This window comes from Leucoraja erinacea, chromosome 5, assembly GCF_028641065.1.
Source record: "Leucoraja erinacea ecotype New England chromosome 5, Leri_hhj_1, whole genome shotgun sequence".
Lineage (NCBI taxonomy): Eukaryota > Metazoa > Chordata > Chondrichthyes > Rajiformes > Rajidae > Leucoraja > Leucoraja erinaceus.
In genome coordinates, this window is record NC_073381.1 from 92980940 (window position 1) to 93005180 (window position 24241).

Here is a 24241-nt window from a genome sequence, read left to right on the forward strand (position 1 = left end):
CTATTGTGTTTGAGTGAAGGACGCTGGCGGGCGGAGGTTTGCGGGTGGAGGCGGGGCCTGCGATGTGAGTGACGTTGATGAGGCGGGGCCTGAGGTGGGTGCGGTTGCTGGGGGCGGGGCCCGCAGTTTGAGTGACGTTGATGGGGGCGGGGCCTGTGGTGTGAGTGACGTTGGGGCGGGGCCTGCGGTGTGAGTGGCGCCGTGGGGCGGGGCCTGCAGTGTGAGTGACGCTGTGGGGCGGGGCCTGCGGTGTGAGTGGCGCCGTGGGGCGGGGCCTGCGGTGTGAATGACGCTGTGGGGCGGGGCCTGCGGTGTGAGGGGAGCTGTGGGGCGGGGCCTGCGGTGTGAGGGGAGCTGTGGGGCGGGGCCTGCGGTGTGAGGGGAGCTGTGGGGCGGGGCCTGCGGTGTGAGGGGAGCTGTGGGGCGGGGCCTGCGGTGTGAGGGGAGCTGTGGGGCGGGGCCTGCGGTGTGAGTGACGGCGTGGGGCGGGGCCTGCGGTGTGAGGGGCGCTGTGGGGCGGGGCCTGCGGTGTGAATGACGCTGTGGGGCGGGGCCTGCGGTGTGAGGGGAGCTGTGGGGCGGGGCCTGCGGTGTGAGTGGCGCTGTGGGGCGGGGCCTGCGGTGTGAGTGACGCTGTGGGGCGGGGCCTGCGGTGTGAGTGACGCCGTGGGGCGGGGCCTGCGGTGTGAGTGACGCCGTGGGGCGGGGCCTGCGGTTGTCCGGGGTTTGCGGTTTGTGATTGGTGATGGTGGCGGCGGCTCGACCGCTTCCGGCGGTGGCGGGCGCGTGCGGCGACCGTTGCTCATTCGAAATCGTGAAGGGGACGCGAGGCGACGGCGGCTCCGGGACCTGACTCACCGGCGCCAGCTCGGCGACCACCGTCCACTCCAGTATCCGTCTGTGCCGCCGCCGGCACCACCGACTCACGGCTGCTGCTGATTTTGCTGCTACTCGGCGCGGGGAGCGAGTAAGTGAAGCGGAGAGGAGAGGCACCAAGAGGGAGCGAGCAAGTGAGCGACGGGGCGAGCCGAGCCGAGCCGGCGGCGGGCTGCGACCATGAGGTGAGTGAAGCAACAACGAGACCCCGACCTTCGGCTGAGAGGGGAGAGCGATGGCCCGGACTCGGACCTCCGGCATCCCGGGGGGTGGGGAACAACAGAGCGGCCGAGACTCGGACCTCCCGCTTGGAGAGAGGTGGTTGTGGGCAAACAACAGAGTGGCCCTGACTCGGACCTCCGGCATCCCGGGGCGTGGGGAACAACAGAGCGGCCGAGACTCGGACCTCCGGCATCCCGGGGGGTGGGGAACAACAGAGTGGCCGAGACTCGGACCTCCGGCATCCCGGCGGGTGGGGAACAACAGAGTGGCCGAGACTCGGACCTCCGGCTTGGAGAGAGGTGGTTGTGGGCAAACAACAGAGTGGCCCTGACTCGGACCTCCGGCAGCCCGGGGGGTGGGGAACAACAGAGTGGCCGAGACTCGGACCTCCGGCTGAGGACAGGGCAGGGGGAGTCGAGGAATAGCGAAGATGCACTGATTCGTGGGGGAGGAGGGGGCTGTTAGGTCTATTCTATCCCTCCCGAGTAGAGGTAGAAGTGATTTGAGTATTTTCCTTTAGCGTATGAATGAATTGGTGAGGGGAAGAGGGTGGCGAGGAGTCCTCTCAACGTGATAGAATAGATACATGGTGGGTTCGGGAATTGAATGGTTTGACTTTGAGTGGATCGCTGAATGGAGGGGCGAGTGATGGAAGAAGGGGAGATCCTGAATACATGGACAGATGGAAGCCACTCCTGAGTTGAGGGACGGGGGGTGGTTCTGAAACCGGGGGGAAAGAGATATATTTGGGGCAAGAGAAAAAGATGGAGAGGAGAGATATGGAACGGTATTCTGAATGTGGGTGGGGTTGAGGAGAGGGGGAGAGACCAAGGTCTATCGAGGGACAGTCTCTGGTTGTTTTTTAAAAACTGTTTGAGCTGCTATGTTTCACGTTCACAGAACATTTTTAGCTTTTTGCTTCCATCAGCAAACTATTGCAAATGATTCAGCCTTTTGCCGTCTCCTTCCTGATTGTTTCTATTCGCATGTGTTTGGAGTTCCCTCCCAAAGATAACTCCGTTAGAGACCTGTAATTAAAAAATAAAACCAGGTTGAATTGTTGGCTGATTTTGAAGTGTGGGTTTTCATCTCGGCTCATTATCCAAAGTATTGCTTTGTGCTGAATTATAATCAAATGCGTGACATTTTTAAGATTTACTGTTGCATCCTAGCAGAACCATTCCTTCCTTTGGGACCCCTCTTCCAATCAGAATCCCCGCCCCCCCCACCTCCAGGACCCCTTTCCCAATCAGGACCCTCTCTCCTCCAGGACCCCACCGCCAATTGCTGACCTGCACCACAGTCTAAAAACAGAATTTGGCAGATGCCTCAAATCAGAATTCTAAACAAAAGATGATTGAATTCTCAGCAAGTCAGGCAGCATTTATGGAAAGAGAGTGGAAAAGACAACCAGTGTTTTGATTTGATGATCTTTCATCATGATTTTGCTCTTTATCCATCACTATTCAATAACCCAAAGAAAAATCTGTGAATTTCACTTCTTGAAACCATGAACTTTTCAAACAAAGAGCAAGTGTTGTTGGGGGGAACACGGCAGATTTTCCACTATCCTTTATGAAGGAATTTTTGTGACTTTATTGATGAACAGCCTGCTCTGGTTTTAATGTTTTGCCGCCTTGATCCGGACTGCTGACAAAGGAAGTTGTTCCTTTTTCTCTATCCCTATTGATTACGCCATTCATCTAACCCACCTCAACTATATCATCCATTAATTGTGTCATTTTAAGGGAATACAGTCTTAGTCATGGCCTTTGCTCTTATTTTTGGGCTAGTTCCTTCTGATCAATGTGTTCATTTACTCCACTAGAGCTAATGTTTCCTTCTTGCAACGCTTAGACTTAACACTAGACCTCATGGTCTAGCCAGAACTATATAAACCCAGATGATCTGATGTATTTTGCTCTCCTTGAGACTTCATTGGGTTTTGTAATTTTCCTTTAGCATATGTTCACTTTTATTTGATTCATATGCTTGGATGTTTAAATCTCCAGTTTCTACCATTGGTGCTTAAAACAAAATGCTGTAATTACTTAAAGCAGAATATAGGTCAGTTACAGATGGGCAGAGAAATGACAGATGGAACAATCTTGGCAAATTTGAAGTTTTGCACTTTGGGAGATTGAATGTAAGGGGAAAAGTGTGCAGTTAATGGCAGGACCCTTAGAAGCACAAATGTACAGATAGAAGTAGCAACATGAGTAGATAGAGTTGTAAAGAAAGCATATGGTATGCTTGTCTTTGTCAGTTCGGGCTTTGAGTATAAGAGCCAGGAAGTCATGTTACAGTTTTTATTAGGTGCAGAAGAGGTTCACCAGAATGCTGCCTTGGTTATCAAATATTAGCTATAAGGAGGTGCTGGATAACCTTGGATTATTTTATCTGGAACATTGGAGGTGAGGGAAGACCTGATAGATGTATATGATATTCTGAGAGGCATAGATAGGATGGACGGGCTATCCCTTTTCTCCAGGGTGGAAATGTTAAAGCTAGGGAGCATGTCTTTAAAAGGTGAGAAGGGGATAGATTAAATGATATGTGCAGTGCATGTCTTTCTACACAGAGTGGTGAGTAACTGGAATGTGCTGCTATGGAAGGTACGATAATGGTGTTTACGAAGCTTTTAAATAGGCACATGAATAAGCAGGGATATGGTATTGTGCAGGCAGAATGAATTAGTTTAATTTGGCATGTTCGGTGCACACATTGTGGGCCAAAGGACCCCTGCTATACTGTTATTTTTCTTGAGGTTCTTCACTCTTTGTATCTGGGGAAATTGATTTAAGTTTTTTATTGTTAGCTGGCTTTTGTTCTTTAATTGGTTTTGGGATTGAAGACTATTTAATGTGCACAGTTCGGTATGGTATTCCATTTAATTATTGTCGATGGTGTGTAATTTCTTTGTCAATAGGTTTTCATATTCCACTGCCCAAAAACATTAGGATTGTCCAAAATTATGCCATCAGTGAGTTTAATTAGAATTCACTTTATCCTCCTTGTTAGTGTATCAACATTGGCTAATTGTTCTTGAATTTTACAGTTCTCTATTTCCTAATTCCCCCATATCTGAGACCTTTTCTCATTTGTGCAAACCTCAACACCTGTGTTTCTGTTAATTTGACCTCTTGTAAGACTTCTAATTTTAATTGTTACTCCATAATCTTTGCACATTTGGTTGATGCTGAGGCTCTGTAATCTCTCCATCGATCCTCACTTATGATCTCACTTAACTGACAAAGTTAATTGACTGACTAAACCTAACTGACTAAGATGTAGTCATTTCAGTAGTATCATATGAAGGTGTGATAAAATGTAGTTTTATGTGTTTTTGTGAAGAGTTTTGGGGGAGTTAACTACAATATGTGTTCATAAAAATATAATATTGAGATTATGGTTAGGGCTAGTCTTAACCTTGATAGTGTTCTCTGGAGATTTTTGGTGCCATGATGTGATATTTTTATATCAAATATGTGGCTCTAATTTTCTACATTTGGATAATACTGATCAATTCTGTTTATCAGTTCTGTGCTCGAGAACAGTTTACATACCTCTGTACATGTGACATGAATAAACCTAAACACCTTCTGTTCGATTTATTGTTGGATATGTTGGTTGGAAGGTATTGTAGCTATAGGAGAAGATGGTGAAAATTTGGTTGGGAGATCTGAACTCTTGCCATTTAGGTACGGAGTAATATCAACTGGTCATAGGTTGCAGTAATCGTGTTGCATTGATACAGAAAATGTCCCATTAGTTGTTAAACTGAATCGCATCACCATTTCTATGTGAAAACTCTTCTCATTAATAGTTACAGCAAATTGGAATATATTTCTTTCAAGTATAAGCACATGCACATTAGATTGCTATGATGTAAATAACTGTATAAATCCAATTGGTGTCATACCTCTTCAATTAGTTATTACGTTATATTGTAGAATTATTTTTTGTGTTTTTAATGTCATCACAATTTGTAATTATTGGTGGATGGAGCTGTGTTATAGGAGACTGATACAGCAATCTAAAATGAAGTATTACTAAATAGTTGTACTTGTCCCCTGCCAGGAAAATTGTAAGTGGTAAGGATAATTTTCCTGGAAGATCAGAATAAAAACAAATGTTTGTTTCTCATTGTTTCTAAATTGTACATTGAGACTGTCATTATTAAAGTTTTAAAAATAGTGGAACATTATTATAATCTCTATGATTGAATTCATGTTTGCAGCCCATGAATATGTCCCTTTGTCTTGTTATACCTGTCTGTCTTCAGCATTTTGTTTTGACATTTCTTGCAAATGTAAGATTGAGATGATTTTGTTGAAATAGACAAAATTCTCAGATGGTTCGACATTATGCGAGTCAGTTTTCCGTGATCTCAACATTTGTTGCAGGATGGGGAGGGGGGGGGGGGGCGGCAGCAGCAGCACCTGTCTTAAGACTGAAATGAAAACATTCTAGACTGAGGTCTCTGGATTTTACCCAAAAGGAGTTTAGTTTATTGTCGCGTGTACCGAGGTACAATGAAAAACTTTTGTTGCATGCTCGCCAGTCAGCAGAAAAACAATACATGATTACAAGTGATCCATTTACAGTGTATAGATACACGATAAGGGAATAACGTTTAGTGCAAAGTTAAGCCAGCAAAGTCCGATCAAGGATAGTCCGAGGGTTATCAAAGAGGTAGATAGTAGTTCAGCACTGTTCTCTGCTTGTGGTAGGATGATTTTGTTGCCTGATAACAGCAGGGAAGAAACTGTCCCCGAATCTGGTGGTGTTCGTTTTCACACATTTGCTAGAAGGAAGAAGAGGGAGTGGCCACGGTGCGATTTGTCCTTGCTGAGGCAGTGTGAGGTATAAACGGAGTCAATAGAAAGGAGGTTTGTTTGTGCAATGTCTGGGTGCAGCCAGAATTCGCTGCAATTTCCTGCGGTCTTGGATGGGGCTGTTCCCAAACGAAGCTGTGATGCATCTTGATAAAATGTTTTTGATGGTACATCTCATCTGTAGTTGGTGAGAGTTGTAGGGGACACGCCAATTTTCCAACGCCTTCTTAGGAAGTAGAGGTATTGGCGTGCTTTCTTGGTCATTGCTTCAATATGGGCGATCCGGGAGAAGTTGTTGGAGATTGACTCCTTGTAATTTGAAGTTTTGAACCATCTCTACTTCGGCACTGTCATTGCCAACTGGGGTATGTGTACTGCTTCGCTTCATGAAGGCGATTACTATCTCCTTTAGCTTGCTGACATTGTGGGAAAGGTTGTTGTCTCAAAACCAGGTCACAAGGTTCTCAATCTCCTTCCTGTACTCAAGTAAGTCAAGAGAGTTTATTGTCGTGTGTCCCAGATAAGACAATGAAATTCTCATCGTTATTTGATATCCGACCCACAATGCTGGTGTCATCTGCAAATTTGGAAATTGAATTAGATTTGTACATGGCTGCTCACTCATGGGTATACAAGGAGTAAAGAAGTGGGCTGAGAATGCATTCTTTGCAGAGCACATATGTTGAAGATTATTATGGAGGGTGATTTGTCCCCTATCCTCACTGATTGGGGCATTTGATGAAAAGTGTAAAATTGTGATGAGCTTTGTTTAAGAGGAAGTATTGGTGGTCTTGATGTATGTCTAGGTGGGTAAATTGCCAGAACCTGCCCAAATGCATCATTGGACTTTGTGGGAAGTGAGAAAAGAAATAGCGGAAGCCCTTGCAGAAAGGTTTGCATCATCTTTAGCCACAGGTGATGTTTTGGGAAACTGGAGGGTAGTTAATATTGCACCATTATTGATAGCAAGGTCAAGCCAAAGAAAGTGCTGGAGGAATTCAGTGGGTCAGGGAGTATCTGTGGAGGGAATGGACAGATGACGTTTCTGGTTGGAACACTTCTGTGTAAAGTGAGAGGGCAAGGATTTAAAAGAGAGCTGAGGGGTAACCTCTTTACGCAGAGGATTTTATGTCCATGGAACAAGCTGCCAGGGAAAATGGTGTGGAAGGTACAAGTCAGCATTTAAATGATGTCTTGACAAGTACATGGATAGGAAAGTTTTAGAGAGATATTAGCCTAACATAAACAAATAGGTTAAGTTTAGATAGACATCCTGGTCTGCGTGGACGACTTGGGCTGAAGAGTTTCCGAGCTGTATTACTCCATGATTCTGTGATAACTCAAATCATGTTTGTAAGATTAGAATTAGAATTAGATTCCTTTATTGTCATTCAGACCTTTTGGTCTGAACGAAATTATGTTGCCTGCAGTCATACACAGAACCAATAAAAACAAAGCATACAATAAACACAAATTAAACATCCACCACAGTGAGTTCACCAAGCACATCCTCACTATGATGGAGGCAAAGTCTTAGTCTCCGTCTCTTCCCTCCTTGTTCTCCCTCTGCACTGAGGCGATCGATCCAGGCTGGAGATGCCGCCCTCCAGTCCAGCGGACTTCCGTGGTGATGTCACCGTGGCCGAAAGCCGGAACGCCGTCTCCGCTCCGAGATGGCCCGCCACAGCATCAGCTTCGGGCAGCCGCTCCGGCTCCCGCAGTCTCCGCTCCAGGCCGCTGCCCCAGCTCCGGGTCCCGCAGTCTCCGCTCTGCTCCAATATGACTGCCACTCATAAAGTTATGCTGATTATCCCAAATAAGTTTGTTTTTCCAGTTGTGTGTAGATCTTATACCCACGGACCTTCTCCATAAGTTTACTATACCGAGTAAAGCACAACCTATAATTTTCTTATCTTATCCTATTGGCTTCTTAAACAAAAGAACAAAATTGGCTTATGTCTTCTGGAATCTTGCCTTTGGTTAAAGAGGATACAATGATCTCAGTCAACACCTCAGCAATCTCCTCTTCAGCCTCTCTCAATAATCTAGAATAGATCCCCAGGCCCCTGGGACTTATCCACCTTAATTGTCTCCTCCTCGTAAACAACATGCACAAGAATATCAGCGTACCTTCCCTGACTCACTACCCTTCATATCCTTATACTTTGTGAATACTGATACAAAGTACTCATTTAGTACCTCGCACACTTCTCTACCCCAGACATAAATTCCCTCCTTTGCCCATGAGTGATTCTACCTTCATTGAATCTTGCTACACCTTTTTTAATGTATGAAATCCCTTCCGATTCTCTTTAATCCTACTTGCCAACGAGATTTTATGGCCCCCTTTTGCCCTCCTGAATCTCTGTTTTAAGTTCCTTCCTGTTTCCTTTATATTCCTCAAGGGCTGTCTCTGATTTCAGCTTCCTAAAGGTTACTCATGCTTCTTTTTTCTATTTGTATAAATGTGCAGCATCTTCCTAAACAGCAGGGAAATAAGTAATTAGAAAGACAAATTATACCTTGCCTTTAACAGAAGGCGTTTGCATTATAAGAATGATGTCTTTCTCCAGTAAAAGACCAGGAAGCCTAACATCTGTTACAGTATAGGGACATTATTGGAGAAGAATCTGCAGGATGATATATTACATTTGTAAAGACGGGTTGATGATGAATAGTCTGTAAACATACAAATTTGTTTAGGGATAGTCTGCAAAAGGGTTGATTAGGGAAATTCTGCAAACACACAAAGCATCTCTGGAGGACATGGTTTTGGGTTGCGACCCTTCTGACTAATTAAGCTTGTGGAAGAGTTTCAACCCGAAATGTCACCCTTCCATGTCCTCCAGAGATGATGCCTGACCCGCTGAGTTGCTCTAGCTCTTTAAGAGAAATGTTTTGCATAGAATATGTTCGTAAGAACAGAACAAATAGCAGCACATGTATGTCAATTAACTTAAAGCTTCCATTCAAGATCGTGGCTGCTTTTTTTTAAACCTTAGTGCACAATCTTTAACCTGAAAGCACAATCACCATATCTCTTCAATCCTTTAATAAACTGTTGATTTCTGTTTTGAATATGCTGAATTTCTAGGATAGGGATTTCCAAAAATGTGCCACCTTTTGGTTGAGGGAATGTCTTTTCGTTCTTTTTGTCTATTTTAGGACTGTCATCCCTGGTTCTGGACAACCAAGCCAGGGAAAGCATTAACTTGCAACTGCCCTGATTAGGCATGTAAAGATATGCTTCAATAAGATCTTTTGTCATTTTACTAAACTCAAGAAAGAGTAAGCACCATCTGCTTAATCTCTTCCTATAAAACAAACATGTCTTCCTGAGAATTAATATGGCGAATCTTTTTTGCTCTCTCTCAATGTAATATCCCTTTCCTTTGGGTCAGAGATTGGATCTTCTTGGGTTAGAGAGATTAGACTAGTATATATTCCAGATGTGATCTTGCCCCGACTCACTATCGAGCATAGATACAGGCCCTTTCATCCATAGCTTTCACCATTATTACTTTAAAATCATCGGAATTATGGTCACAAAGTGTTTCCTCACTGACCTCAGTCACTTGGCGTTCCTCCCTCCCCAAGAAGAGATCCAAAGTTGTGCCCTCTCTAGTACGACCCTCTAAATATTGATAAAGGAAGATTTATTGGTCGCATTAAACAAATTCCACCCTGTTCAAGCCCTTTACACGTTTGGGGACCCAATCAATATTAGGGACGTTAAAATGTTCAACTAATACTACCTCAATGTTCAGAGCTATCTGCAATCTCTCTGCACCCGATTCTATATCTCTCTCTATCTCTCCTCCTCAAGTCTATATATCCGTGTTTACTTCTGCCTCCTCAAAATGGCGATCCCTTTCTCTCATGCCTGCTCCTCTAACACGTCCATAGCATATTTATCCTGGAACATTGAGCTACCAGTTTTGCCCTTCTCTTAGCCACGTTTCTGTCATGGCTATAAAATCCCAGACTCTGGGACATGCCATGCCCTGAGATTATTTGCCTTGCTTGTTAAGCCTCATGCATTGAAATTAATGTAGTCTAAATCTTTGAAGAAGTGACCAAGATGATTGAGGGTAGGGCAGTGAAAGTTATATTTATGGACTCTACTAAAAAGCATTTGACAAGGTCCCTCAAGGTAGACTAATCCAAAAAATGAAGTTGCGTGTGATCCACAGTGATTTGGTAGATTGGATTCACAATTAGCCACATGAAGCCAATTCTGCATCCATTTAGCTAGCTCTTTCTGGATCCCATGCAATCTCACCGCCCAGAACAGTCTGCAGTGCAAATCATTATCACTGGCCTTACAGAATTCCATATAGACTACATTTAGAGCCCTGCCCTCACCAACCTCTTGGTTACTTATTCAAAATACTCAATCAAATTTGTGAGACATGATCCCCCATGCACAAAACCATGTTGACTATCCCAAATCAACCACTATATTTCTAAATGAATGTGTATCTAATACCTCAGATTCCTCTCCAGTAAATATCCTACCATGGATGTTAGGCTCACTTGTCTATAGTTTGCAGGTTTTCTTTGCAGTCCTTAAATAAAGGAACAACGTTAGCCACTCTCCAGTCTTCCAGCAGCTCATTTGTATCTTATGACGATTTGTATGTTTCAGCCAGGAATCCTGCAGTCTCTTCTCTTGCTTCCCATTGCATCCTTGGGAATACCTAATCAGGCTTGGGGGATGTATCTGCTTTACATTTTAAGATGGCCTGAACCTTCTCCACTGTCTGGAATGTCCTTGAGATATCTGTGTTAACTTTCCCAAGTACCTTAGTCTTCATATCCTTCTCCAGAGTAAAAACATGTGTTTCACAAAGATCAGTGATGGGGCCTCTGTTTGTGAAATGACTTGGATATAAATGTCTGAAGAAGAGTCTCGACCCGAAATGTCACCCATTCCTTCTCTCCAGAGATGTTGCCTGTTCTGCTGAGTTACTCCAGCATTTTGTGTCTTCCTTGGATATAAATGTAGATGGGCAAAATAGTAAGTTTGCAGACAACACAAAAAATAGTGAACAGTGTGGACAGTAACATTTGTTATCACATGATTTGCCAAGATATAGATCAGTTGAAAATTTGGGCAGATAAATGACGGTTTAATCTTGACAAGTGATGTATTTAGGAAGTCAAGCATAAGACAAACGTGTACAATTAATGATAGGACTGTTTGGAACATTAATGTACGGAGGGATCTTGGGGTTCTTGAAAGTGGCAACACAAGTACTTAATATGGTAAAGATGGTTTGTAGCATAGTTGCTTTTATCATTTGGGGCAGTGAATATAAAATTTGAGAGGCCATTTTACTGCATGAAAACGAGCTTATCAGCTCAACTTGTTCATGCCAACCAAGATGCCCATCTATGTTAGTCCCATTTTCCTGAGTTTGCCCAATATCCTTCTAAACCTTTCCTGTCCATTTTATAGTATAAAAGTTTGTGTAGCCCACATTTGCAGCATTGTATACTGTACATTCTGGTTGTCACATTGAAGGAAAGATGTGATGGCTTTGGAGAGGCTGCAGAAGAAATTCACCAGGATGTTGCTTCAAATAATGGGTATTGGCTCTGAGGAATTTTTTTTTCTCTGGAGAGTCGGAGGTTCAGGGGTGACCTATAGAAGGACATACGATTGTGAGAGGCATAGTTAGGGTAAGTAGTCGTTTTTTTTCACTAGGTGGAAATGTCAGATTTTGGCAGGCACAGCTTTAACGTGAGATGTTTTTTTTTTAAGATGTACGATGCAAGTATTTTTTTCACGGACAGTGGTAGGTGCCTAGCATGCACAGCTGGAGAGGCGGTTGAAACAGTTTAGATAGCTACATTTAATAGGCATTTAGACAAATGTATGAAAAGTCAGGGAATCTTACCCGCACATGATATAGACCATGTAATATTTGCATAAGGACCCCCATGTGTCTTTGTACACCATTGTTATTTTTTGCTTGAAGTAAGTTTTTTTCCAGTGACTGAAGAAATGTTTCTGTTTATATTACATCAACCTGCAAACCCTAAAATACATTCCCGTCATCTAAGAACATTTCAATGTACTGTCATTGGAATGCTTAGAATGTTCACAGACACGTTCCACAGACTGAATGAGTTAAAAGATCTGATTTAGTCATATTAGCCATGGCACAGAAGGGACTTGCACCCCTACCCCACCTCAGGCCGTGCTGTCATTTATTTCTGGAGTGTCTGTTGAGATAATTGACAAGAGTTGGGTATAAAGTTCTCACCCAACAACGTATTCTAGGAACAAAATTCAAGGATGTATGAAGGTGAATGTGTCAGATATCTTTAGTGAGATTTGAACTTGTGACCCTCTGTAAGCAGTGAGCAAATGCTGCAACCTAAAATGTACAAGCGTGATTTATGATGTAATTCTTTTTCGAGTAGTTTGGGCAGAGAATAAAAAAAAGTTCAAGATGATAAACCCAGGTTCCTTAATTGCAACATTGTTGGCTGATGACCGGCAGAGATTGAGGTTGAAGTGGATGGTTAATGAAGAAAATGGTTTTGATGACTGCATGTGGAAAAATGCCCTGTATTTCTAACTTCCATTTAAGGAAAAGTTCTCGGGGTAGGAATGACTATTACGTTGAAAGAAAAGTCTCTGTCTCTATGCAGCAGTGAAACTATGCATAGAGTGTCTGTGGTTATTAAAGCATCCGTAAAACCTGGGTATTTATAGCCTGAAAGCTATTTTATGTGAAATATTAGAAGTTGATGTGGTAACTGTTTCATCTCCCATTTTAAGCAATGGAATCCAACCCTTTCCCTAATAAGGGAATGGCCAATGTGCAAACTGCATTAGGACTGAGTAATTGGTAAAATGAGGCACAGTCTAAAGTATAGATAGTAATGGCCAAGAAAATGATTGTCGTATGGGTTGGAGGTGGGGGTTGGTTCATGGCCCCAGCGATGAGCCGAAGGAGCTTTCCTGCTCTTAATTCTGTTACTAACTTTGATGCACACTGACAACAATGGTATAAGTAGGTTCTGTGGATTAATTTGTTCACTTATCTGGTTTCCAAAGTTTCAATTCTGAATCATGTTACCCAAAACTACAAGTTGCAACTGAAAACAATTCTACCAATTCCCACAACACAAAGAGATTTAACTGACTTTGTTTTTTTGCATTTTTATTGTAGCCATACAAATTTTCTTTTATTCAACCAAAAAAATCAATTGTCATTATTATCTCCTGATTGGACTTTCTGGCTGAGTTTATGAAGGCCCAAGGGAGGTTGCAGAAAAATGTTTTGGCAGTAAGGAATTTCAATTGTTACTAGAGAAGATATAGCAAGCAGCCTCCTTGGGCCAAAGAAGTTTAAGAACAGATAAAGTTGTACAACATCATAACTAGTTTAGAGTAACTGGAGAGACTTTGTGCTTGCTCATCAGAAGATAACTAAATGGATTAGGATACAGAGAGTTCAATAGTTTTTTTGATCAAAAGTCTATGAAAGAAAAGTATGCAGTCTTTTAGTTTAGTTTAGAGATACAATGTGGAAACAGGCCCTTCGGCCCACTGAGTCCGTACCGATCATCGATCACCCTGTAAGCTAATTCTACCTACACACTCAGGACAATTTACAGAAGCCAATTAACCTACAAGCATTCCCTTGGGAATGTGGAAGGAAACCAGAGCACCCAGAGAAATCCCACGCAAGGGGAGAACGTATAAACTCCATACAGACAGCACCTGTAGTCAAATTTGAATCCTGGTCTCTGGCGCTATAAGGCACCAACTCTACCGCTGTGCCACTGCCACCCAGCCAGCGGTTGTTTTCCAGAATTGGGTGTCTGCACCCTTTACTTTTTCTCTGCTGTTGTTGATAATTGATACCTGTAACAATTTTTTTGTTGAAAATTAGGCACAAGTTGCTGCAGATGCTGGTATCTGGAGCAACAAATAATATGGAGGAACTCGGCAGGTTCAGCAGCATCTGAAGTGGTGGTGCTGTGTGTGTGGGGGGGGGGGGGGGGGGGGGGGGGGGGGGGAATTGTCATTTATTTTGCCTATCAGGCTGGCCTGTCAACAATTTGGTAGTTTCATGATCACCTTTGCATTTTTTTTAAATATTTAATTTCTGGATAAGTGCATTGCTGCAAGTCCAAAGGGCCTGTCCCACACGCAATTGTTTTTTTTTCGGAGACTTGCCAGCACCCGTCGCGGGGTGACTCCTGTATGGTCGTGGGTAGTCGCCCAAATAGTCGTACCTTTTTCTGATCGCCGCTGGATTTTCAACGTTGAAAATTTTCACCCACCTGCTGCGATTATGACGGGAAGTTGCCGAAGAAATTGCATAAGTGGGACAGGCCCTTAACATTAATTACTCTGCCCTAACTCCTCCTGTGAAGCTTGTTGAGATACCATTCTGGATTGCTGCATTTAATGTGAAGGTGCTCCCAAAGTGTGATACCTTGTTCTAGCCAGATAAAATGGTATCCTTTAATCTTCTCCGAACCTTCTATGAATTTTGTAAATGTCAATGAGATTGCCTCGCATTCTTCCAAACTCCAGTGTGTCTGCTTGATCATGCGTGCAACAAACCTGCCACCCCAGGAATATCGTGAGGCCCTGCTGCGCTTTCAGCATTATGAATATCTTTGTAAAATTCTAAAAAAAGGATTCTTATAATTGGAACGTCTATATTTGCTTCATCCTGCACATAAGGCTAGCGCATAGCATGTCTTTCTAATTGATTCCTGCTGTAGTATGTTGTGATGCATCAGGAGTGGGGAGGGTTACTGGCAGTTGAGAGGCACATCCATTGCTTTGGCAGCAGTTGAGATTGGGCACTGATGAGAGCTAGGAGGGTGTGACAGCAAGATGTGGTGATGCAGAACCCTCGGTTTTCGACTTTAAGACGGGTGCAAGATGTGTAGAGATCCAAAGGCAGCAAAAGTAGCACCCTTGTTCAAGAAAGGTATAATAAGAACTAAGGACACGCCTATCACGAGTTTTAGAAACATAGAAACATAGAAAATAGGTGCAGGAGTAGGCCATTCGGCCCTTCGAGCCTGCACCGCCATTCAATATGATCATGGCTGATCATCCAACTCAGTATCCTGTACCTGCCTTCTCACCATACCCTTTAGCCACAATGACCACATCTAACTCCCTCTTAAATATAGCCAATGAACTGGCCTCAACTACCTTCTGAGGCAGAGAATTCCAGAGATTCACCACTCTGTGAAAAATTTTCTCATCTCGGTCCTAAAAGATATTCCCCTTATCCTTAAACTGTGACCCCTTGTTCTGGACTTTCCCAACATCGGGAACAATATTCCTGCATCTAGCTATGTTTTCAATGTTTTCAAATTGTGTAAAGCATTAAGCAGTTTGTAATAGAGAGCTTAAGAAAATACGATTGGCAAAATATTGGAAAATAAAATTATTTTGATCGTTAAATCTTGAGAATATCTAGCTGGATATATGAGGGGAAATAACGTGATATATTTGTATTTTTAAAAGGTACCATGGAAGATTATTTAAAAATAAACGGGTTCAGTTTTGCTAATAGGGTGATTTCACGAAAGGTCACTGGAGCGTAGATCCGCACCCACGTGACCGAAAATTTGAAGTGGAGTACACGCTATACTTCCGGTACATGTTAGTGAATGGGAAAACACGCACTTTCACACCCGCTAAAAACATCGAAAACGGCCAGTTTTTGAGCTGCAATTTACTGTGCCAGTTGGGGCGACCGTGAGGCACAGCTACCTAAATTTACAGTCCAAAAAAAAGATAGAAACTAAGGTAATTTCGAGAGGGAGCTGAAGGTGCAAATCCAGCGGAAGTGATCAGCGGACATTTGTCGTGGAGATTTAAAGATCCAAAATATCGGGAATTATTGCGTTTGCTCGCTGCATTTCATCAAAAGTAAGGCATTATTGACTTTTTTATCTTTATTCATTTGTTATATGAAAAGTTTTAAAAGTGAAAAATCCGTCAGTAAAATTGCAAAATAGCCCATGGTTCTCAGGTGGGTTTTAACATGCAAACTGAAAACGCTTCTGAAGCTACATTTACCATTTAAATAATCATAAACTATCAATGCGTTTTGAAATAAATTTTCCTCAGATGCAAGCTAAGGAATGGAATAATTGTCAGCTGTTAGTTGGACCAAATTAGGATATTTTATTATTTGCCAAAATCAGGATTGTTGACATCATTCCATGCTGCAGGCTTATCTGTTATCAGATGACAAATAAATAAATAAATAAATAAGTAGTTTGGGTGAATGTGCAGGCTTTAAACAAGAAACATTGAGAAATATATTTTGGCAAATAATAAAATGTCCTAATTTTATTCCTGCTTTTTCCAAATATCCCTCGATTCATTAGCCCCAAGAGTTAAATCTAGCTCTTGAAAACATCCAGTGAATTGGCATCCACTGCTTTCTGTGGTAAAGAATTCGGCAGATTCACAACTTTCTGGGTGAAAATGTTTCTCGTCATCTCAGTTTTAAATGGCCTACCCCATATTTTTAAACTGTGATGCCTGGTTCTGGACTCCCCCAACATCGGGAATATTTTTCCTGCATCTAGCCTTTAAGAATTGTATATGTTTCTTTAAGATCTCTTCTCGTCCTAAATTCCAGTGAATACAAGCCCAGTCTTTCATCATATGTCAGTCCTGCCAATAATAAAATGTCCTAATTTTGTCCAACTAACAGCTGACAATTATCCCATTCCTTAGCTTGCATCTGAGGAAATTTTTTTTTCAAAACGCATTGATAGTTTACGATTATTTAAATGGTAAATGTAGCTTCAGAAGCTTTTTCATTTTGCATGTTAAAACCCACCTGAGAACCATGGGCGATTTTGCAATTTTACGGAAGGATTTTTCACTTTTAAAACTTTTCATATAACAAATGAATAAAGATAAAGTCAATAATGCCTTACTTTTGATGAAATGCAGCGAGCAAGCGCGATAATTCCCGATATTTTGGATCTTTAAATCTCCACGACAAATGTCCGCTGATCACTTCCGCTGGATTTGCACCTTCAGCTCCCTCTTGAATTTACCTTAGTTTCTATCTTTTTTTTGGACTGTAAATTTAGGTAGCTGTGCCTCACGGTCACCCCGACTGGCACAGTAAATTGCAGCTCAAAAACTGGCCGTTTTCAATGTTTTTAACGGGTGTGAAAGTGCGTGTTTTCCCATTCACTAACATGTACCGGAAGTATAGCGTGTACTCCACTTCAAATTTTCGGTCACGTGGGGCGCGCTCCAGTGACCTTTCGTGAAATCACCCTATACATAAGCAAAGATCGATGATCGGTTAATGGGAAAGAAATATAATAAGAATAAATGGATCGGTTGTGGTCAGCAGGCAATTAAGTTGTCCTTGATCCTGAGGGGCTGCCTAGGAAAAATAGTGTACAGAAGGAGATGCACTGAAGCTTATGCTCTTAAGTTTTGTTTATAATCTGGATGAAAAGACAGTTTAACAAAGGTAATAGGGAAGGGAATGAAAAACAAAAGAAACGGGAAATGCTCAGCACTACTCGATAAAATGTTCAGGCCAAAGACTGTTGGTATGACCAAGGAATGTGGGGAAACAAAGTTGGTTTTAAATTACAGAGATGAGGGGAGGGAATAAAAGAGCAAAGACAATATCTCTAAGGTGAGGCAAGGGTCACCTGTCCGATCCTAATGTTTATGGAGTCATCTGGTTAAAAGATTAATTACGCCAAAGAGAGAGAGAGAGAGAATATACAAGGCAATGAACATGTTATGACTTCAAAATACAAGTCCAGTCCTGTTGCTCAAACCTAAATGCAAATGGAGAATGAAGAAATTTGCAATAATCATGCAATGTGTATAAGTTGAAAGAAAAAATCCATATTAGAAATGGTTAACCTTACATGATAATGGATTCAGCCAGATGAATGAATATGTGAGTGGTGTAGGAAAGAACTGCAGATGCTGGTTTAAATCGAAGATAGACACAAAATGCTTGAGTAACTCAGCGGGACAGGCAGCATCTCTGGAGAGAAGGAATGGGTGACGTTTCGGGTCGAGGCCCTTCTTCAGACTATGTGAGTGGAGTTTATTTAAAGAAGACATGGTGGTTGCTGGGTCTAGATGAGTTGTACATAGTGAAAAAATATAATTGGTACCCAGGGTGCAACATAACCAGTTGGAAGATGAAGTGTTGTTCCTCAAGTTTATGTGGGGCTTTTTTGAGAAAGTCTAGGAGACCACAATCGGTAATCAGAGGGAGTGAGATAGAAAATAGAACGTTCATGCAGATTGCAACTGAGTGAAGTCATTCTGTAAAGTGATCACCTAATTTGTGTTTGGTTCCTTCAATATGGAGAAGACTGTTATATGAGCAATGAACACAATGCAGTAGATTGGAAGAGGTACAAAAATTGCCGCTTCCACTAAAGGAATAGTTTGGGTTGCTGTAATAGATGTTGCACTACCTGCACTTGCATAGAAAAGTGCTATGAAAGATGTAGTGGAAAGGATGGAAGAGCAAATTTAGGAGTGGCAAAGCCAATTGACGCTTTGGGATCTTAAATGAGTATGGGATATTGGGCCTAGTGCTAGAATCTCATTTAAAATGATGAACATTACAAGGATGATCAATTGAATGTAGCAGATGGTGGGATAGAAAGAGTGCTCTGGAGGAACCCCTATCTTCGCTCAATTGGGGAAGAAAAGGGTGTGAAAACAGATGTGTGGGAAATAGATGTGGAAGAACAAATCTGTATAAACAATTAGGTTCTTGTACTGGGTGATTTTAACTTTCCTCATATTGACTGAGATTGCATTCGATTAAGGGGTCTATATGGGTTGGGATTTGGTAAACATACACAGAAAGGGTTTTTAAAGCAGTATGTAGTGTCCTCGTACCAAGGAGGGAACTCAACTCAGAGTTGAGCAACTGATGGAAGTGTCTGTGGAGGAACTCTTTAGTAACAGTCCATTATGCTTAAAGGTAACCATGGAAAAGGAGTAACAGTCCATTATGCTTAAAGGTAACCATGGAAAAGGATAACGTTGGACCTGGAGGCACAGCCTTAAATTAGGGGAGGGCTAACTTCAATAGTATGACATGGTCTGGGAGCTACCACTAGAGTGAAAAGCACCTGATAAGCGGGAAAATTTTAAAAGCACGATAGTAAGAGTTCAGTGTTAGTGTGTCCATGTCAGGGGAAGAAGCAAAAATTGTAGGATATGGGAATCTTGGTTAAGAAAATAAATTGAGGATGTAATTAACACAAAAGAGGCGTATATCAGGTATAGGAAATTGTTATCTAATTAATCCTTTGAGGTTTATAGAGGGATATAGTTATTGACCAGAAACTAAACTTGAGTAGTCACCTATGTTTAAGAAGGAACTGCAGATGCTGGAAAATCGAAGGTACACAAAAAAGCTGGAGAAACTCAGTGAGTGCAGCAGCATCTATGGAGCGAAGGAAATAGGCAACGTTTCTGGCCGAAATCCTTCTTCAGATAGGCAACGTTTTGGGCCAAAATCTATTTCCTTCGCTCCATAGATGCTGCTGCACCTGCTGAGTCTCTCCAGCTTTTTTGTGGACCTTTGAGTAGTCACTTGTTTGGGACTTCTAGAGCTCCAAAACCGCAGCGCCTGCGGTCTTACCATCTCGGAGCGGGCGATCCCTTTGCCAGGGGTCGGCCTTTGGTGCTCCAACCTGCGGGAGCTACAGACTCTTGACATCGTGGAGCACGCAGTCTATGGTGAGAATCGATTTCGGGAACTCCAAGCCACAGGAGTTCGACCACCCCGACGTGGGAGCTCGATCGCTGGCTGCGAATGGTTTGACTCCCCCGACCGCAGAAGGAAAGAAGATAATACTTTATTGCCTTCCATTACAGTGAGGGCGTGGAGGAGCCACTTTGGTGAATGTTTATGTCAATTTTTATATAGCTGTGTGCATTGTTGCTTTTTTGTTATGACTGTATCATGGCAAACCAAATTCCTCATATGTTGCAAAACATACTTGGCTAATAAATTGCAATTGCAATTATGATTATGATCTACATAATGTGGTTATAAGTGTAGGGCAAAGGCCAGGAATCATCAGATGAATAACTCCCCAAAACATTGTCCATCATCTATCTACAAGGCTCGCGTCAGGAGTATGATGAAATACTCTTCACTTGCCTGGATGTATGCTGCCACAACAACACTCAAGAAGCCTGATATAATACAGGACATAGCAGATTGCTTGATATGCAACCCTTCCACAATTATTCACTCACACCACCACTAACCCACAGCAGCAGTAGTTTGTACCACCATCTACTGGATGCGGCCACTCGTCAAGATTCCTTGGATATCGCCTTCTGGACTCTTGTTCTCTACCAGCTACCGGGACAGCAGGAGCATGAGAACATCACCATCTGGAAATGGCTCTTCAAACCACGCACCATCCATACTTGGAAATATATCGCCGTTCCTTCACCATCGCTGGGTCAAAGTCCTGGAACTCACTCCTGCAGTGGTTCAAGAAAGCAACCCACCACCACCTTCTCAAATGCCATTGGGTATGGGCAATTAAATGCTGGCTCAGCCTGTAAAGTGCACATCTGTTAAATGTACTGAAAATATATAGGAGAGGTGATGCAGCGGCAGAGTTGCTGCCTTACAGTGCCAGAGACCCAGATTCGATCCTGACTACGGATACCCGTTCAGAGTTTGTATGTTCACCCTGGGACCGCGTGGGGTTGTTCTGGTATATTCTCCCCCACTCTAAAGACGTACAGGTTTGTGGGTGAATTGGCTTTGGTAAAATTGTCCCTGGATAGTGTTGGTGTACGGGGTGATCGCTGGTTGGCGCGGACACGGTGGGACGAGGGGCTTGTTTGTTTCTACGCTGTATATCTAAAGTAAATGTTTTAATGAAGCATTCAGGAGAGCAGCAGGCAGACATGAAATGGACATGGCCAACAGAATTTAAGAAAATTCCAATAACATTTAAAAATGTATTCAATGGATGTGGATAGCATGGGAAGGAATAGGTCCCATCAGGGAACAAAATGGAAATCTTTGTGAGGAGCCAGGTGATATGTGTGGTGTCTGAGAGTGAGTTATAGATGGGAGGTTGGACAGGCGAGGACTATATTCCTTGGAATGTAGGAGACGGGTCATCTAAGAGTTGTATAAAATTATGAGAGGATAGGTATGGTAAATGCAAATGGTATTTTTCCGTGTGGCACTGAGGTAGTTTTATATGCTTTTTCATATGGATTTAAGGCAATACTTTGTGAAGCTTTGGTCTTCATTCTTCAGGGATAGATGTATTTACCTCAGAATGGTGCATTGCAGATTCTATAGCTTAATTCCAGGTCAAGATGGCTGCTTTTGAGAGGAAAGTAAGCAAGTAATCTTTTTAGATTGGAGATTAAGAGGAGGGAAAGTAATTAATTGAGCAGGAAAGATGGTTTTTTGCAAGGTTATTGGCTAGAAGCTGGAATTCAGAATTGGATTTTTTGGGGGGGGGGGGGGTTGATATATTTGATGAATGGTCGTTTATTTATTGACACGATTTTTTTTAAATAGGGGTATATAAATCTTGAATTTTCTACCTTGTCGTCAATGGAGGTTAAGAACGGTGGATTTTGTCTCCCAGCGTTAAGGGAATCAAGCAATTAACAGGATCAGGAAGAAAAATTGCCACATTTGATTGATGGTAACCTCAAGGAATTGGAGGATTTGACAAGGATATTGCCTTTTAAATATTGTTGGAAGATGGTTAAACATCCTTTTATTGTGGAAATGGGCTTACTTTGAGGGTGTGTTACAGAAATGTTGCTTGTCACGCTGCAGGCCAATATAGTGTTGCAGATGCACAGGCATATGTGGTGGAGTGGTTCCTCAACTGCAGAATCAATCATCTGTGACTATTATTGGGGTAGGTCATAGATTAAATATTGCAAGATGATTGGGTGTAGGCTAGAAGCCTAAGGAAGTACTCTGCTCAGATGTTGCTGCAGCCACAAGCCTCTTCATCCTGGTTAGGATTTCAGCCGAACAGTGACTTTTTGCACCCTGATTGCATGATTACTTGGGCTCCTTGGAGCTACTCTTGGGCCAATTTTGTCTTTCACCTGAAAACCAGTCTTTAGTAAGTAAAAATGCCAAGTGATCTCTGGAATGCTAATACTCTCTGTAAATAGATGCCACTTGATGGTACTGATGACAACTATGTAATTATGATTCTGAATAGCGAAGGGGCCAGTAATTAGACAGATTGGAATTATCCACTTTTTGTGGTCTAAACTTGAACACATTTTCCATGTCTGAAGGGTCCCACCCAACCCGCCACGTTACCTATCCATGTCCTCCAGAGGTGCTGCCTGACCTGCTGTTACCCCAGCACCCTTTTTTGTAAACCAGCATCTGCAGTTCCTAATATCTACATTCTGCTGCTCCACTACAAAATCTTCTCAAGCTATGCCTATTTTGAAGAAGTTATTTTCCTCTCTCTGACAGTTCTAAGACCCTCTCTCACTGCTCCACCTGTGATTCCTCCTGCTTTCCCCTGCTCTTTTGAGTTCTGACCCAAACTCAAGTCTGAAGAATGGCCCCGGCCTGAAACATCACCTATCCGTGTCCTCCAGAGATGCTGCCAGTTACGCTGACTTCAGCGCTTGGTGTCTTTTGTTTGGAGACCAGCATCTGCAGTGCCTTGTGTCTACAATCTTTCACATTGTTGAGTCAGAGCCAGTGTTGCAGCTGCATAAGTACATGTGGTGCAGTTAGACTTGGAGCTCTGCAGTCTCATAGCCGTTCTGCCTACAAATGTTTCTTAATGTGTTGCCTGAATTATATTGGGTGAAGACTGGCTTCTGTGATGTTGGGGACCCTATGGGTGGGAGGAGGGGGGACATTACACTGAAAACATCTGATTGAAGAGCCACGTAATGATTCTCTTTCGCCTTTGCTGTTGTCCTGTGTTCCGCTGCTTTGGCGTTTCTACTTTCCTGTGGGAAATTACTAGTACCCTTAGTTCAGCATCTTTCTCTTTCACTCCATCTCCCCCCACTCGTTCCATCACCGCCTGGCCACAATACCCTCACCATCTCTGTTGTTTGCCCCTGCCTCTTCCTTCCAGTTCTTCTGCCCCTCCCTCCTGCCCCCATCTCTTTGCTTATTTTATCATTTACCAACTAAGCTATTGGCTGAGGTCTTCTCATTGGTGTTTATACTGCAATAGTGTAATTTCTCTTACAATGAAAGGTTAATATTTTATTCAGCTGTTTTTATATAATGTTAGTGTTAATAATTTTTATCATAGGTTTATTAAAATTTAAGCTAGCAAACTGATGATTACATAATGTTTTGAGACTGTAGTCCAAGTTAATTTTGCCTGGAAGTATTTTGCTCATAAATATAACCTTTCGGGAGCCATGTTTTGGAGCTGGACCATGTGGAGAATCCAGTTGCTGTAAGTCTTAAACCTTTCATTTAGATGGTAACTGAAATCAGTCTTTTGAAAAACTGACTGAAATGATTGTAAAAATTGTGTATCTTATAAGAGCAAATGACATTGTTTTTAAGCAGTGTCTATTTTTAGTAGGCTTCCGAGAGAATTTATTTAATCTTTCACAGAATATGAATTGCTACTGCAGTCCTCGCACAAAGCTCTCAACATTTTACCAGTGCAAATGATAAATTTGATGTGATACAGTTTAATGTAACGTTATGGACATCATCTCTTGCATTTTCTACTGGTCTGATTTTTAAATTGCACCGTATTTTAGAATGCCTTGCAGGAAATGTTAGTGTGCAGATGTATACAATGCATCAAGCTCATTCGACTGCCTGAACAAGTAGATATGTAAACAGGAAGGATGCCATGCATTTGCTGCAGAAACAAAGAGCTTTGTGAGTTGCAGCTGCTAACGTTATGGTTGATTAATTCTTGGCATTAGAGAGTGTGGTATTGATACGTTTTATACGATGCATATGTTATCAATTTAAAGATTGTGTTTTAGAGTGGTCCCGAGTCATGTGCACACATACGCTGGTGGAAAACATTAATTTGATTATGATTCTTAAAGTGGTGAGTCGTTGATCACAGCTTAGGTGTTTGGGTGAAAGGTTTCCTCCTGAGAAACAAATGTAAAGGTTCGTCAGGCTATAACGAAAGCATGCGTCACTCGAGGCTGTCCGATGTTCGTTACTTGTGTCTTGAAAGCGAGCTGACCTGGGAACATGGGAATGGGGTGTGGGGGCAGGGAAAGGATGGTGCGGTGTATCTTATCGTGCGACTTG

At 42.6% G+C, this 24241-nt stretch overlaps 2 protein-coding genes across 6 annotated transcripts in view; one reads left to right on the top strand and one right to left on the bottom strand.

The window, feature by feature from the left end:
• On the bottom strand, window positions 1-1058 carry LOC129697684 (uncharacterized). The gene is made up of 2 exons (XM_055636392.1): window positions 1034-1058; window positions 1-947 (listed from the first exon to the last, which is right to left on the bottom strand). The coding sequence occupies exons 1-2, from the start codon at window positions 1056-1058 to the stop codon at window positions 1-3; spliced, it is 972 nt and encodes a 323-aa protein (XP_055492367.1).
• Window positions 724-24241, top strand: part of enah (ENAH actin regulator) — a 211532-nt gene continuing 188014 nt past the window's right edge. For all 5 annotated transcript variants that reach the window (XM_055636262.1, XM_055636263.1, XM_055636265.1 and 2 more), the window contains exon 1: window positions 724-1061. In XM_055636262.1, coding sequence (XP_055492237.1) covers window positions 1057-1061 — 5 coding nt within the window. In that variant the 5' untranslated portion in view covers window positions 724-1056. The remainder of the gene's footprint in view (window positions 1062-24241) is intronic.

Bases quoted from the DNA above. Each gene is read 5' to 3' on its own strand.
- LOC129697684 (XM_055636392.1), bottom strand. From the start codon at position 1,058: ATGGTCGCAGCCCGCCGCCGGCTCG. The intron at 948-1,033 runs GCTCGGCTCGCC...CGCGCCGAGTAG, and splicing joins CGCAGCCCGCCGCCGGCTCG to CAGCAAAATCAGCAGCAGCC.